At 39.4% G+C, this 15606-nt stretch overlaps 1 protein-coding gene across 1 annotated transcript in view; it reads left to right on the top strand.

Annotated features, from left to right (window-relative positions):
* LOC142699464 (ATP-binding cassette sub-family C member 8-like) overlaps positions 1-15606 on the top strand; it is a gene marked incomplete at its 3' end in the record, with an annotated part of 108455 nt that overhangs the window by 30699 nt on the left and 62150 nt on the right. The window contains exons 4-5 of the mRNA XM_075848053.1: positions 3764-3930; positions 6069-6311. Coding sequence (XP_075704168.1) covers positions 3764-3930; positions 6069-6311 — 410 coding nt within the window. The remainder of the gene's footprint in view (positions 1-3763; positions 3931-6068; positions 6312-15606) is intronic.

Genomic DNA, 15606 nt, shown 5'->3' with positions numbered 1-15606 from the left:
ATAACCATCATCATCATCCTAATAACCACCATCATCATCATCCTAATAACCACCATCATCATCCTAATAACCACCATCATCATCCTAATAACCACCATCATCATCCTAATAACCACCATCATCATCATCCTAATAACCACCATCATCATCATCCTAATAACCACCATCATCCTAATAACCACCACCATCATCCTAATAACCACCATCATCATCCTAATAACCACCACCACCATCATCCTAATAAACACTATCATCATCATCATCATCCTAATAACCACCACCATCATCCTAATAACCACCATCATCATCCTAATAACCACCATCATCATCCTAATAACCACATCATCATCATCCTAATAACCACCATCATCATCATCATCATCCTAATAACCACCATCATCCTAATAACCATCATCATCATCCTAATAACCATCATCATCATCCTAATAACCACCATCATCCTAATAACCACCATCATCATCCTAATAACCATCATCATCATCCTAATACCATCATCATCATCCTAATAACCACCATCATCCTAATAACCACCATCATCCTAATAACCACCATCATCCTAATAACAATCATCATCCTAATAACCATCATCATCCTAATAACCACCATCATCATCCTAATAACCACCATCATCCTAATAACCATCATCATCCTAATAACCACCACCATCATCATCATCCTAATAACCACCACCATCATCATCATCCTAATAACCACCACCACCATCATCATCCTAATAACCACCATCATCCTAATAACCATCATCATCATCCTAATAACCACCATGATCCTAATAACCATCATCCCAATAACCATCATCATCATCATCATCCTAATAACCATCATCATCATCCTAATAACCACCATCATCCTAATAACCATTATCATCCTAATAACCATCATCCTCATCCTAATAATCACCATCATCCTAATAACCATCATCATCCTAATAACCATCATCATCCTAATAACCACCATCATCATCCTAATAACCATCATCATCATCCTAATAACCATCATCATCATCCTAATAACCATCATCCTAATAACCATCATCATCATCATCATCCTAATAACCATCATCATCCTAATAACCATCATCATCTTAATAACCATCATCATCTTAATAACCATCATCATCATCCTAATAACCATCATCATCATCCCAATAACCATCATCATCCTAATAACCTTCATCATCCTAATAACCATCATCCTCATCATCATCCTAATAACCATCATCATCATCCTAATAACCATCATCATCATCATCCTAATAACCATCATCATCTTAATAACCATCATCATCATCATCCTAATAACCATCATCATCATCTTAATAACCATCATCATCATCCTAATAACCATCATCATCATCATCATAATAACCATCATCATCATCATCATAATAACCATCATCATCATCATCCTAATAACTATCATCATCATCATCCTAATAACCATCATCATCTTAATAACCATCATCATCCTAATAACCATCATCCTAATAACCACCATCATCCTAATAACCTTCATCATCCTAATAAACATCATCACTATCATCACCACCATCATCATCATGAATTCTTATGTATCCAGTCGCTCCAATGCCGTAGCTATAAAGAGACCCCAACCCCCGGGAGCCAAGACTATCCACACAGCCCCATCAGCAGGCGGGACAGGGACGTGCTGTGCTCTCCGCTCCTGTACAGTGATGTATATGGTACACCTGGCCTTGGTGCAGGTGGGGGACCCCCTCCCCCCAGAGCGGTTGCTGATCTGTTGTTTGCATTGGAGATTTTGATGCGACACATCTGCCACCCATCCGGTTCTCATATCATTTCCTGCATTGCTGGAATCCCCCTATAGAGGAGCTGAAAGATTACATTGTGGGGTCCTATACTAAGCTGCCTCCAAAATGAACCTCAACTCTGATAATAACCATGATAATGGGGGTGGCGATGATGATAGTGATGATGATGATGATAGTGGTGATGATGATGATAGTGGTGATGATGATGATGCTGATGATAGTGGTGGTGATGATGATGATAGTGGTGATGATGATGATAGTGGTGATGATGATAGTGGTGATGATGATGATAGTGGTGATGATGATGATAGTGATGATGATGATAGTGATGATGATGATAGTGGTGATGATGATGATGATAGTGATGATGATGATGATGATGATAGTGGTGGTGATGATGATAGTGGTGATGATGATGTTGATGGTGGTGATGTCAGTGATGGTGGTGATAGTGATGATGATGATGATGATGATGATGATCATGGTGATGTCAGTGATGGTGATGATGATGATAGTGGTGCTGATGATGATAGTGGTGCTGGTGATGGTGATGGTGATGATAGTGATAATGATAGTGGTGGTGATGATGATGATGGTGGTGATGATGATGATGATTATGGTGATGATGATAGTGATAATGATGATAGTGGTGGTGATGATAGTGGTGATGGTGATGATGATGGTGGTGATGATGATGATTATGGTGATGATAGTGATAATGATGATGGTGGTGGTGATGATGGTGGTGATGATGATGGTGGTGATGATGATGATGATAGTGGTGATGATGATAGTGGTGATGATAGTGGTGATGATGATAGTGGTGATGATGATAGTGGTGATGATGATAGTGGTGATGATGATAGTGGTGATGATGATAGTGGTGATGATGATAGTGGTGATGATGATAGTGGTGATGATGATAGTGGTGATGATGATAGTGATGGTGATGATAGTGATAATGATGATAGGGATGGTGGTGATGATAGTGGTGATGATGGTGGTGATGATGGTGATGATGATGATTATGGTGATGGTGATGATGATAGTGATAATGATGATAGTGGTGGTGATGATAGTAGTGATGATGATGATGATGATGATAGTGATAATGATGATAGTGGTGGTGATGATAGTAGTGATGATGATGATAGTGGTGATGATGATAGTGGTGATGATGATGGTGGTGATGATGATGGTGATGATGATAGTGGTGATGATGATAGTGGTGATGATGATAGTGGTGATGATGATAGTGGTGATGATGATAGTGGTGTTGATGGTAGTGGTGATGGTGATGATGATAGTGGTGGTGATGGTGATGATGATAGTGGTGGTGATGGTGATGATGATAGTGGTGGTGATGGTAGTGGTGATGGTGATGATGATGGTGGTGATGATGATGATGATGATGATGATAGTGGTGATGATGATAGTGGTGGTGATGGTAGTGGTGATGGCGATGATGATAGTGGTGATGATGGTGATGATGATGGTGATGATGATAGTGGTGATGATGATAGTGGTGATGATGATAGTGGTGGTGATGGTGATGATGATAGTGGTGGTGATGGTGATGATGATAGTGGTGGTGATGATAGTGGTGGTGATGGTAGTGGTGATGGTGATGATGATAGTGGTGATGGTGATAGTGGTGGTGATGGTAGTGGTGATGGTGATGATGGTGATAGTGGTGGTGATGGTGATGATGATAGTGGTGATGATGATAGTGGTGGTGATGGTAGTGGTGATGGTGATGATGATAGTGGTGGTGATGGTGGTGATGATGATAGTGGTGATGATGATAGTGGTGATGATGATGGTGGTGATGATGGTGAAGATGATGATAGTGATGGTGATGATTTGATATTATTATTATACACTTATGCTGGTGTTCTATCCTGATGTCACTGGGTGGATCATCTCTTTCAGCTTTACTCGTGTACTGGAGTTTGGCGTTCATTACAAAAACCATCAAGTTTGTGAAGTTCTGTGACAACGGCGTTGGGTTCTTGCAGCTGCGCTTCTGCCTCACCGGATTATTGGCCATTTTCTACGGCATGTTGCTGGTTGTGGAGATTAACGTCATTAGACTGCGGGTGAGTGATGTCACAGACCACAGAGATTTGTGTGCACGTGAGTGTGGACATATGTGATGTATATACAGAAATGTGTATGTACTGTATATGTGGTGTATGTGTGTGTGTGTGTGAACTGGGTGTGTATATGGTATGTGTATGTACATATGTGTATGTACTTTATATACACTACCGTTCAAAAGTTTGGGGTCACCCAGACAATTTTGTGTTTTCCATGAAATCTCACACTTATATTTATCAAATGAGTTGCAAAATGACTAGAAAATATAGTCCAGACATTGACAAGGTTAGAAATAATGATTTTCTCCTTCAGACTTTGCTTTCGTCGCTCCATTTGCAGCAATTCCAGCATTGCAGACCTTTGGCATTCTAGCTGTTAATTTGCTGAGGTCATCGGGAGACATTTCCCCCCCCATGCCTCCAGAAGCCCCTCCCACAAGTTGGATCGGCTTGATGGGCACTTCTTGCGTACCATACGGTCAAGCTCCTCCCACAACAGCTCTATGGGGTTGAGATCTGGTGACTGCGCTGACCACTCCATTACAGATAGAATACCAGCTGCCGGCTTCTTCCCTAAATAGTTCTGGCATCATTTGGAGGTGCTTTGGGTCATTGTCCTGTTGTAGGATGAAATTGGCTCCAATCAAGCGCTGTCCACAGGGTATGGCATGGCGTTGCGGAGTGATAGCCTTCCTTATTCACAATCCCTTTTACCTTGTACAAATCTCCCCCTTTACCCCAGACCATCACATGACCTCCACCATGCTGGACAGATGGCGTCCGGCGCTCTTCCAGCATCTTTTCAGTTGTTCTGCGTCTCACAAATGTTCTTCTGTGTGATCCAAACACCTCAAACTTCCATTCGTCTGTCCATAACACTTTTTTCCAATCTTCCTCTGTCCAATGTCTGTGCTTTTGCCCATATTAATCTTTTCCTTTTATTAGCCAGTCTCAGATATGGCTTTTTCTTTGCCACTCTGCCCTGAAGGCCGGCATCCCGGAGTCGCCTCTTCACTGTAGACGTTGACACTGGCGTTTTGCGGGTACTATTTAATGAAGCTGCCAGTTGAGGACCTGTGAGGCGTCTATTTCTCACACTAGAGACTCTAATGTACTTGTCTTGTTGCTCAGTTGTGCAGCGGGGCCTCCCACTTCTCTTTCTACTCTGGTTAGAGCCTGTGTGTGCTGTCCTCTGAAGGGAGTAGTACACACCGTTGTAGGAAATCTTCAGTTTCTTGGTAATTTCTCGCATGGAATAGCCTTCATTTCTAAGAACAAGAATAGACTGTCGAGTTTCACATGGAAGCTCTCTTTTTCTAGCCATTTTGAGAGTTTAATCGAACCCACAAATGTAATGCTCCAGATTCTCAACTAGCTCAAAGGAAGGTCAGTTTTATAGCTCCTCTAAACATCAAAACTGTTTACAGCGGTGCTAACATAATTGCACAAGGGTTTTCACGTGTTTTCTAATCATCCATTAGCCTTCTAACACAGTCAGCAAACACAATGTACCATTAGAACACTGGAGTGATGGTTGCTGGGAATGGGCCTCTATACACCTATGTAGATATTGCATTAAACACCAGACGTTTGCAGCTAGAATAGTCATTTATCACATTAACAATGTATAGAGTGGATTTCTGATTCATTTCATGTTCTCTTCATTGAAAAAAACTGGGCTTTTCTTTCAAAAATAAGGAAATTTCTAAGTGACCCTAAACTTTTGAACGGTAGTGTATGTGTGTGTGTGTATATGTGTGTGTGTGTGTATACGTGTGTGTGTGTGTGTGTCCGTGTATGTGTTGTGTATATATGTGTGTGTGTTGTGTATATGTGTGTGTGTGTGTGTGTTGTGTATATATGTATGTGTTGTGTATATATGTGTGTCTGTGTATGTGTTGTGTGTGTGTGTGTGTATGTGTTGTGTGTGTATGTGGGTCGGTTTGGCTGTTCACTGTGACTGGACTGCACAATGTAAACTATAAACCTGAGCACTGATTGGCTGCTAACAGCAGGGCCCCTAATGTTCCTCTAGGAGCCCCTCCTACATTCTGTGGGGCTCTTCCCCGAGTTTCGCTCTTGTTGAGTAATATTCTTCCACCATTTTTATGTTTTTTTACCTCTTTTCCCCTCCTCAGAGATATGTTTTCTACAAATGTCCCAAAGAAGTGAAGCCCCCCGAGGACCTGCAGGATCTTGGGGTGCGTTTCCTGCAGCCGTTCGTCAACCTCCTCTCTAAAGGGACGTATTGGTGGATGAACACGTTTATTAAGACCGCGCGCAAGAAGCCCATCGACCTGAAGGCAATAGGAAAACTGCCCATAGCCATGAGGGCCATCACCAACTACATCCTCCTCAACGAGGCCTTTCTAGCACAGAAGGTGAGTCCTCCACGGGACCCTCGGAGCCTCCACCATAACAGGACCGTGCAGGTGAGGGGCGAGGCCTTTCTAGCACAGAAGGTGAGTCCTCCACGGGACCCTCGGAGCCTCCACCATAACAGGACCGTGCAGGTGAGGGGCGAGGCCTTTCTAGCACAGAAGGTGAGTCCTCCACGGGACCCTCGGAGCCTCCACCATAACAGGACCGTGCAGGTGAGAGGCGAGGCCTTTCTAGCACAGAAGGTGAGTACTCCAATGGATCCTCGGAGCCTCCACCATGACAGGACCGTGCAGGTGAGGGGCGAGGCCTTTCTAGCACAGAAGGTGAGTCCTCCACGGGATCCTCGGAGCCTCCACCATGACAGGACCGTGCAGGTGAGGGGCGAGGCCTTTCTAGCACAGAAGGTGAGTCCTCCACGGGATCCTCGGAGCCTCCACCATAACAGGACCGTGCAGGTGAGGGGCGAGGCCTTTCTAGCACAGAAGGTGAGTACTCCACAGGATCCTCGGAGCCTCCACCATAACAGGACCGTGCAGGTGAGGGGCGAGGCCTTTCTAGCACAGAAGGTGAGTCCTCCACGGGACCCTCGGAGCCTCCGCCATTACAGGACCATGCAGGTGAGGAGCGAGGTCTCTCTAGCACAGAAGGTGAGTCCTCCACGGGACCCTCGGAGCCTCCACCATAACAGGACCGTGCAGGTGAGAGGCGAGGCCTTTCTAGCACAGAAGGTGAGTCCTCCACGGGACCCTCGGAGCCTCCACCATGACAGGACCGTGCAGGTGAGGGGCGAGGTCTCTCTAGCACAGAAGGTGAGTCCTCCACGGGACCCTCGGAGCCTCCACCATGACAGGACTGTGCAGGTGAGGGGCGAGGCCTTTCTAGCACAGAAGGTGAGTCCTCCACGGGACCCTCGGAGCCTCCACCATGACAGGACTGTGCAGGTGAGGGGCGAGGCCTTTCTAGCACAGAAGGTGAGTCCTCCACGGGACCCTCGCAGCCTCCGCCATTACAGGACCATGCAGGTGAGGAGCGAGGTCTCTAGCACAGAAGGTGAGTCCTCCACGGGACCCTCGGAGCCTCCACCATTACAGGACCATGCAGGTGAGGGGCGAGGAACGTTCCATGTATATTTTATAGGAACGCGTGGGAATCTCTGGTGGTTTCATCGCACGAGCGGCTTGTAAATCCAGAGGTCTCCTCATAACAGGGTGTGGAGATTAAGGGGGTATTCCAAACCACGAGACCCCCTTTGCGCCAGATAATAAGATCTTCGTTGTTTTCTCTTATTTCGGGGTTCCACATTGGCGCAGGTCTGTCCTCTGTGTTCGGGGATTTGATTGTTTGGTGTTATAATATATAAGTGGATTATCCGTCGCCTGGAGAGATGTTTTTTTGTACATTGTCGTCTCGACCAGGTCACTCGGCAGCTCATCCAAACACGACGAAATGTCTGACTGAGGGAGGGGGTCACATATTTATACGGAAGATGTACGGAGCATTTCCTTCTAAAATAAGAAACCTCCCTGGAGATGTCCGATTGATATCACCCTGTGTAGCGGTATATTAGATATATATCACCCTGTGTAGAGGTATATTAGATATATATCACCCTGTGTAGAGGTATATTAGATATATATCACCCTGTGTAGAGGTATATTAGATATATATCACCCTGTGTAGAGGTATATTAGATATATATCACCCTGTGTAGCGGTATATTAGATATATATCACCCTGTGTAGAGGTATATTAGATATATATCACCCTGTGTAGCGGTATATTAGATATATATCACCCTGTGTGTAGCGGTATATTAGATATATATCACCCTGTGTGTAGCGGTATATTAGATATATATCACCCTGTTTAGAGGTATATTAGATATATATCACCCTGTGTAGAGGTATATTAGATATATATCACCCTGTTTAGAGGTATATTAGATATATATCACCCTGTGTAGAGGTATATTAGATATATATCACCCTGTGTGTAGCGGTATATTAGATATATATCACCCTGTGTAGAGGTATATTAGATATATATTCACCCTGTGTATCGGTATATTAGATATATATCACCCTGTGTAGCGGTATATTAGATATATATCACCCTGTGTAGAGGTATATTAGATATATATCACCCTGTGTAGCGGTATATTAGATATATATTAGCCTGTGTAGCGGTATATTAGATATATATCACCCTGTGTAGAGGTATATTAGATATATATCACCCTGTGTAGCGGTATATTAGATATATATCACCCTGTGTAGCGGTATATTAGATATATATCACCCTGTGTAGCGGTATATTAGATATATATCACCCTGTGTAGCGGTATATTAGATATATATCACCCTGTGTAGCGGTATATTAGATATATATCACCCTGTGTAGCGGTATATTAGATATATATCACCCTGTGTAGCGGTATATTAGATACATATCACCCTGTGTAGCGGTATATTAGATATATATCACCCTGTGTAGCGGTATATTAGATATATATCACCCTGTGTAGAGGTATATTAGATACATATCACCCTGTGTAGCGGTATATTAGATATATATCACCCTGTGTAGAGGTATATTAGATATATATCACCCTGTGTGTAGAGGTATATTAGATATATATCACCCTGTGTAGCGGTATATTAGATATATATCACCCTGTGTAGCGGTATATTAGATATATATCACCCTGTGTAGCGGTATATTAGATATATATCACCCTGTGTAGCGGTATATTAGATATATATCACCCTGTGTAGCGGTATATTAGATATATATCACCCTGTGTAGAGGTATATTAGATATATATCACCCTGTGTAGCGGTATATTAGATATATATCACCCTGTGTAGCGGTATATTAGATATATATCACCCTGTGTAGAGGTATATTAGATATATATCACCCTGTGTAGAGGTATATTAGATATATATCACCCTGTGTAGAGGTATATTAGATATATATCACCCTGTGTAGCGGTATATTAGATATATATCACCCTGTGTAGAGGTATATTAGATATATATCACCTTGTGTAGCGGTATATTAGATATATATCACCCTGTGTAGCGGTATATTAGATATATATCACCCTGTGTAGCGGTATATTAGATATATATCACCCTGTGTAGAGGTATATTAGATATATATCACCTTGTGTAGCGGTATATTAGATATATATCACCCTGTGTAGAGGTATATTAGATATATATCACCTTGTGTAGCGGTATATTAGATATATATCACCCTGTGTGTAGAGGTATATTAGATATATATCACCCTGTGTAGCGGTATATTAGATATATATCACCCTGTGTAGCGGTATATTAGATATATATCACCCTGTGTAGCGGTATATTAGATATATATCACCCTGTGTAGCGGTATATTAGATATATATCACCCTGTGTAGCGGTATATTAGATATATATCACCCTGTGTAGCGGTATATTAGATACATATCACCCTGTGTAGCGGTATATTAGATATATATCACCCTGTGTAGCGGTATATTAGATATATATCACCCTGTGTAGAGGTATATTAGATACATATCACCCTGTGTAGCGGTATATTAGATATATATCACCCTGTGTAGAGGTATATTAGATATATATCACCCTGTGTGTAGAGGTATATTAGATATATATCACCCTGTGTAGCGGTATATTAGATATATATCACCCTGTGTAGCGGTATATTAGATATATATCACCCTGTGTAGCGGTATATTAGATATATATCACCCTGTGTAGCGGTATATTAGATATATATCACCCTGTGTAGAGGTATATTAGATATATATCACCTTGTGTAGCGGTATATTAGATATATATCACCCTGTGTAGTGGTATATTAGATATATATCACCCTGTGTAGCGGTATATTAGATATATATCACCCTGTGTAGCGGTATATTAGATATATATCACCCTGTGTAGAGGTATATTAGATATATATCACCTTGTGTAGCGGTATATTAGATATATATCACCCTGTGTAGTGGTATATTAGATATATATCACCCTGTGTAGCGGTATATTAGATATATATCACCCTGTGTAGAGGTATATTAGATATATATCACCCTGTGTAGCGGTATATTAGATATATATCACCCTGTGTAGCGGTATATTAGATATATATCATCCTGTGTAGCGGTATATTAGATATATATCACCCTGTGTAGCGGTATATTAGATATATATCACCCTGTGTAGCGGTATATTAGATATATATCACCCTGTGTGTAGCGGTATATTAGATATATATCACCCTGTGTGTAGCGGTATATTAGATATATATCACCCTGTTTAGAGGTATATTAGATATATATCACCCTGTGTAGAGGTATATTAGATATATATCACCCTGTGTGTAGCGGTATATTAGATATATATCACCCTGTGTAGAGGTATATTAGATATATATTCACCCTGTGTATCGGTATATTAGATATATATCACCCTGTGTAGCGGTATATTAGATATATATCACCCTGTGTAGCGGTATATTAGATATATATCACCCTGTGTAGCGGTATATTAGATATATATCACCCTGTGTAGCGGTATATTAGATATATATCACCCTGTGTAGCGGTATATTAGATATATATCACCCTGTGTAGCGGTATATTAGATATATATCACCCTGTGTAGCGGTATATTAGATATATATCATCCTGTGTAGCGGTATATTAGATATATATCACCCTGTGTAGCGGTATATTAGATATATATCACCCTGTGTAGCGGTATATTAGATATATATCACCCTGTGTAGAGGTATATTAGATATATATCACCCTGTGTAGCGGTATATTAGATATATATCACCCTGTGTAGCGGTATATTAGATATACATCACCCTGTGTAGCGGTATATTAGATATATATCACCCTGTGTAGCGGTATATTAGATACTTATCACCCTGTGTAGCGGTATATTAGATATATATCGCCCTGTGTAGCGGTATATTAGATATATATCACCCTGTGTAGAGGTATATTAGATATATATCACCCTGTGTAGCGGTATATTAGATATATATCACCCTGTGTAGTGGTATATTAGATATATATTACCCTGTGTAGAGGTATATTAGATATATATCACCCTGTGTAGCGGTATATTAGATATATATCACCCTGTGTAGCGGTATATTAGATATATATCACCCTGTGTAGCGGTATATTAGATATATATCACCCTGTGTAGAGGTATATTAGATATATATCACCTTGTGTAGCGGTATATTAGATATATATCACCCTGTGTAGCGGTATATTAGATATATATCACCCCGTGTAGAGGTATATTAGATATATATCACCCTGTGTAGAGGTATATTAGATATATATCACCCTGTGTAGAGGTATATTAGATATATATCACCCTGTGTAGAGGTATATTAGATATATATCACGCTGTGTAGCGGTATATTAGATATATATCATCCTGTGTAGAGGTATATTAGATATATATCACCCTGTGTAGCGGTATATTAGATATATATCACCCTGTGTAGCGGTATATTAGATATATATCACCCTGTGTAGCGGTATATTAGATATATATCACCCTGTGTAGCGGTATATTAGATATATATCACCCTGTGTAGCGGTATATTAGATATATATCACCCTGTGTAGAGGTATATTAGATATATATCACCCTGTGTAGAGGTATATTAGATATATATCACCCTGTGTAGAGGTATATTAGATATATATCACCCTGTGTAGAGGTATATTAGATATATATCACCCTGTGTAGCGGTATATTAGATATATATCACCCTGTGTATCGGTATATTAGATATATATCACCCTGTGTAGCGGTATATTAGATATATATCACCCTGTGTAGCGGTATATTAGATATATATCACCCTGTGTAGCGGTATATTAGATATATATCACCCTGTGTAGAGGTATATTAGATATATATCACCCTGTGTGTAGCGGTATATTAGATATATATCACCCTGTGTAGCGGTATATTAGATATATATCACCCTGTGTAGCGGTATATTAGATATATATCACCCTGTGTAGAGGTATATTAGATATATATCACCCTGTGTGTAGCGGTATATTAGATATATATCACCCTGTGTAGCGGTATATTAGATATATATATCACCCTGTGTAGCGGTATATTAGATATATATCACCCTGTGTAGCGGTATATTAGATATATATCACCCTGTGTAGCGGTATATTAGATATATATCACCCTATGTAGCGTTATATTATATATATATCACCCTGTGTAGCGGTATATTAGATATATATCACCCTGTGTAGCGTTATATTAGATATATATCACCCTGTGTAGCGGTATATTAGATATATATCACCCTGTGTAGCGGTATATTAGATATATATCACCCTGTGTAGAGGTATATTAGATATATATCACCCTGTGTAGCGGTATATTAGATATATATCACCTTGTGTAGCGGTATATTAGATATATATCACCCTGTGTAGAGGTATATTAGATATATATCACCCTGTTTAGCGGTATATTAGATATATATCACCCTGTGTAGCGGTATATTAGATATATATCACCCTGTGTAGAGGTATATTAGATATATATTACCCTGTGTAGAGGTATATTAGATACTTATCACCCTGTGTAGAGGTATATTAGATATATATCACCCTGTGTAGCGGTATATTAGAGATATATCACCCTGTGTAGCGGTATATTAGAGATATATCACCCTGTGTAGAGGTATATTAGATATATATCACCCTGTGTAGAGGTATATTAGATATATATCACCCTGTGTAGCGGTATATTAGATATATATCACCCTGTGTAGCGGTATATTAGATACTTATCACCCTGTGTAGCGGTATATTAGATATATATCACCCTGTGTAGAGGTATATTAGATATATATCACCCTGTGTAGCGGCATATTAGATATATATCACCCTGTGTAGCGGTATATTAGATATATATCACCCTGTGTAGAGGTATATTAGATATATATCACCCTGTGTAGAGGTATATTAGATATATATCACCCTGTGTAGAGGTATATTAGATATATATCACCTTGTGTAGCGGTATATTAGATATATATCACCCTGTGTAGCGGTATATTAGATATATATCACCCTGTGTAGCGGTATATTAGATATATATCACCCTGTGTAGCTGTATTTTAGATATATATCACCCTGTGTAGAGGTATATTAGATATATATCACCCTGTGTAGCGGTATATTAGATATATATCGCCCTGTGTAGCGGTATATTAGATATATATCACCCTGTGTAGAGGTATATTAGATATATATCACCCTGTGTAGAGGTATATTAGATATATATTACCCTGTGTAGCGGTATATTAGATATATATCACCCTGTGTAGAGGTATATTAGATATATATCACCCTGTGTAGAGGTATATTAGATATATATCACCCTGTGTAGCGGTATATTAGATATATATCACCCTGTGTAGCGGTATATTAGATATATATCACCCTGTGTAGAGGTATATTAGATATATATAACCCTGTGTAGAGGTATATTAGATATATATCACCCTGTGTAGAGGTATATTAGATATATATCACCCTGTGTAGCGGTATATTAGATATATATCACCCTGTGTAGCGGTATATTAGATATATATCACCCTGTGTAGCGGTATATTAGATATATATCACCCTGTGTAGCGGTATATTAGATATATATCACCCTGTGTAGAGGTATATTAGATATATATCACCCTGTGTAGAGGTATATTAGATATATATAACCCTGTGTAGAGGTATATTAGATATATATCACCCTGTGTAGAGGTATATTAGATATATATCACCTTGTGTAGCAGTATATTAGATATATATCACCCTGTGTAGCGGTATATTAGATATATATCACCCTGTGTAGAGGTATATTAGATATATATAACCCTGTGTAGCGGTATATTAGATATATATCACCCTGTGTAGAGGTATATTAGATATATATCACCCTGTGTAGCGGTATATTAGATATATATCACCCTGTGTAGCGGTATATTAGATATATATCACCCTGTGTAGAGGTATATTAGATATATATTACCCTGTGTAGAGGTATATTAGATATATATCACCCTGTGTAGCAGTATATTAGATATATATCACCCTGTGTAGCGGTATATTAGATATATATTACCCTGTGTAGCGGTATATTAGATATATATCACCCTGTGTAGCGGTATTTTAGATATATATCACCCTGTGTAGAGGTATATTAGATATATATCACCCTGTGTAGAGGTATATTAGATACATATCACCCTGTGTAGAGGTATATTAGATATATATCACCCTGTGTAGAGGTATATTAGATATATATTCACCCTGTGTAGCGGTATATTAGATATATATCACCCTGTGTAGCAGTATATTAGATATATATCACCCTGTGTAGCGGTATATTAGATATATATTAATTACCCTGTGTAGCGGTATATTAGATATATATCACCCTGTGTAGCGGTATTTTAGATATATATCACCCTGTGTAGAGGTATATTAGATATATATCACCCTGTGTAGCGGTATATTAGATATATATCACCCTGTGTAGCGGTATATTAGATATATATTACCCTGTTTAGAGGTATATTATATATATATTACCCTGTGTAGCGGTATATTAGATATATATCACCCTGTGTAGCGGTATATTAGATATATATCACCCTGTGTAGCGGTATATTAGATATATATCACCCTGTGTAGAGGTATATTAGATATATATCACCCTGTGTAGCGGTATATTAGATATATATCACCCTGTGTAGAGGTATATTAGATATATATAACCCTGTGTAGAGGTATATTAGATATATATCACCCTGTGTAGAGGTATATTAGATATATATCACCCTGTGTAGCGGTATATTAGATATATATCACCCTGTGTAGCGGTATATTAGATATATATTACCCTGTTTAGAGGTATATTATATATATATTACCCTGTGTAGCGGTATATTAGATATATATCACCCTGTGTAGCGGTATATTAGATATATATCACCCTGTGTAGCGGTATATTAGATATATATCACCCTGTGTAGAGGTATATTAGATATATATCACCCTGTGTAGAGGTATATTAGATATATATAACCCTGTGTAGAGGTATATTAGATATATATCACCCTGTGTAGAGGTATATTAGATATATATCACCCTGTGTAGAGGTATATTAGATATATATCACCCTGTGTAGCGGTATATTAGATATATAT

Source organism: Rhinoderma darwinii, unplaced genomic scaffold (assembly GCF_050947455.1).
Source record: "Rhinoderma darwinii isolate aRhiDar2 unplaced genomic scaffold, aRhiDar2.hap1 Scaffold_1587, whole genome shotgun sequence".
NCBI classification, from domain to species: domain Eukaryota; kingdom Metazoa; phylum Chordata; class Amphibia; order Anura; family Rhinodermatidae; genus Rhinoderma; species Rhinoderma darwinii.
The sequence above is the reverse complement of the archived record's forward strand: the minus strand, read 5'-3'. Positions and strand labels throughout refer to the sequence as shown.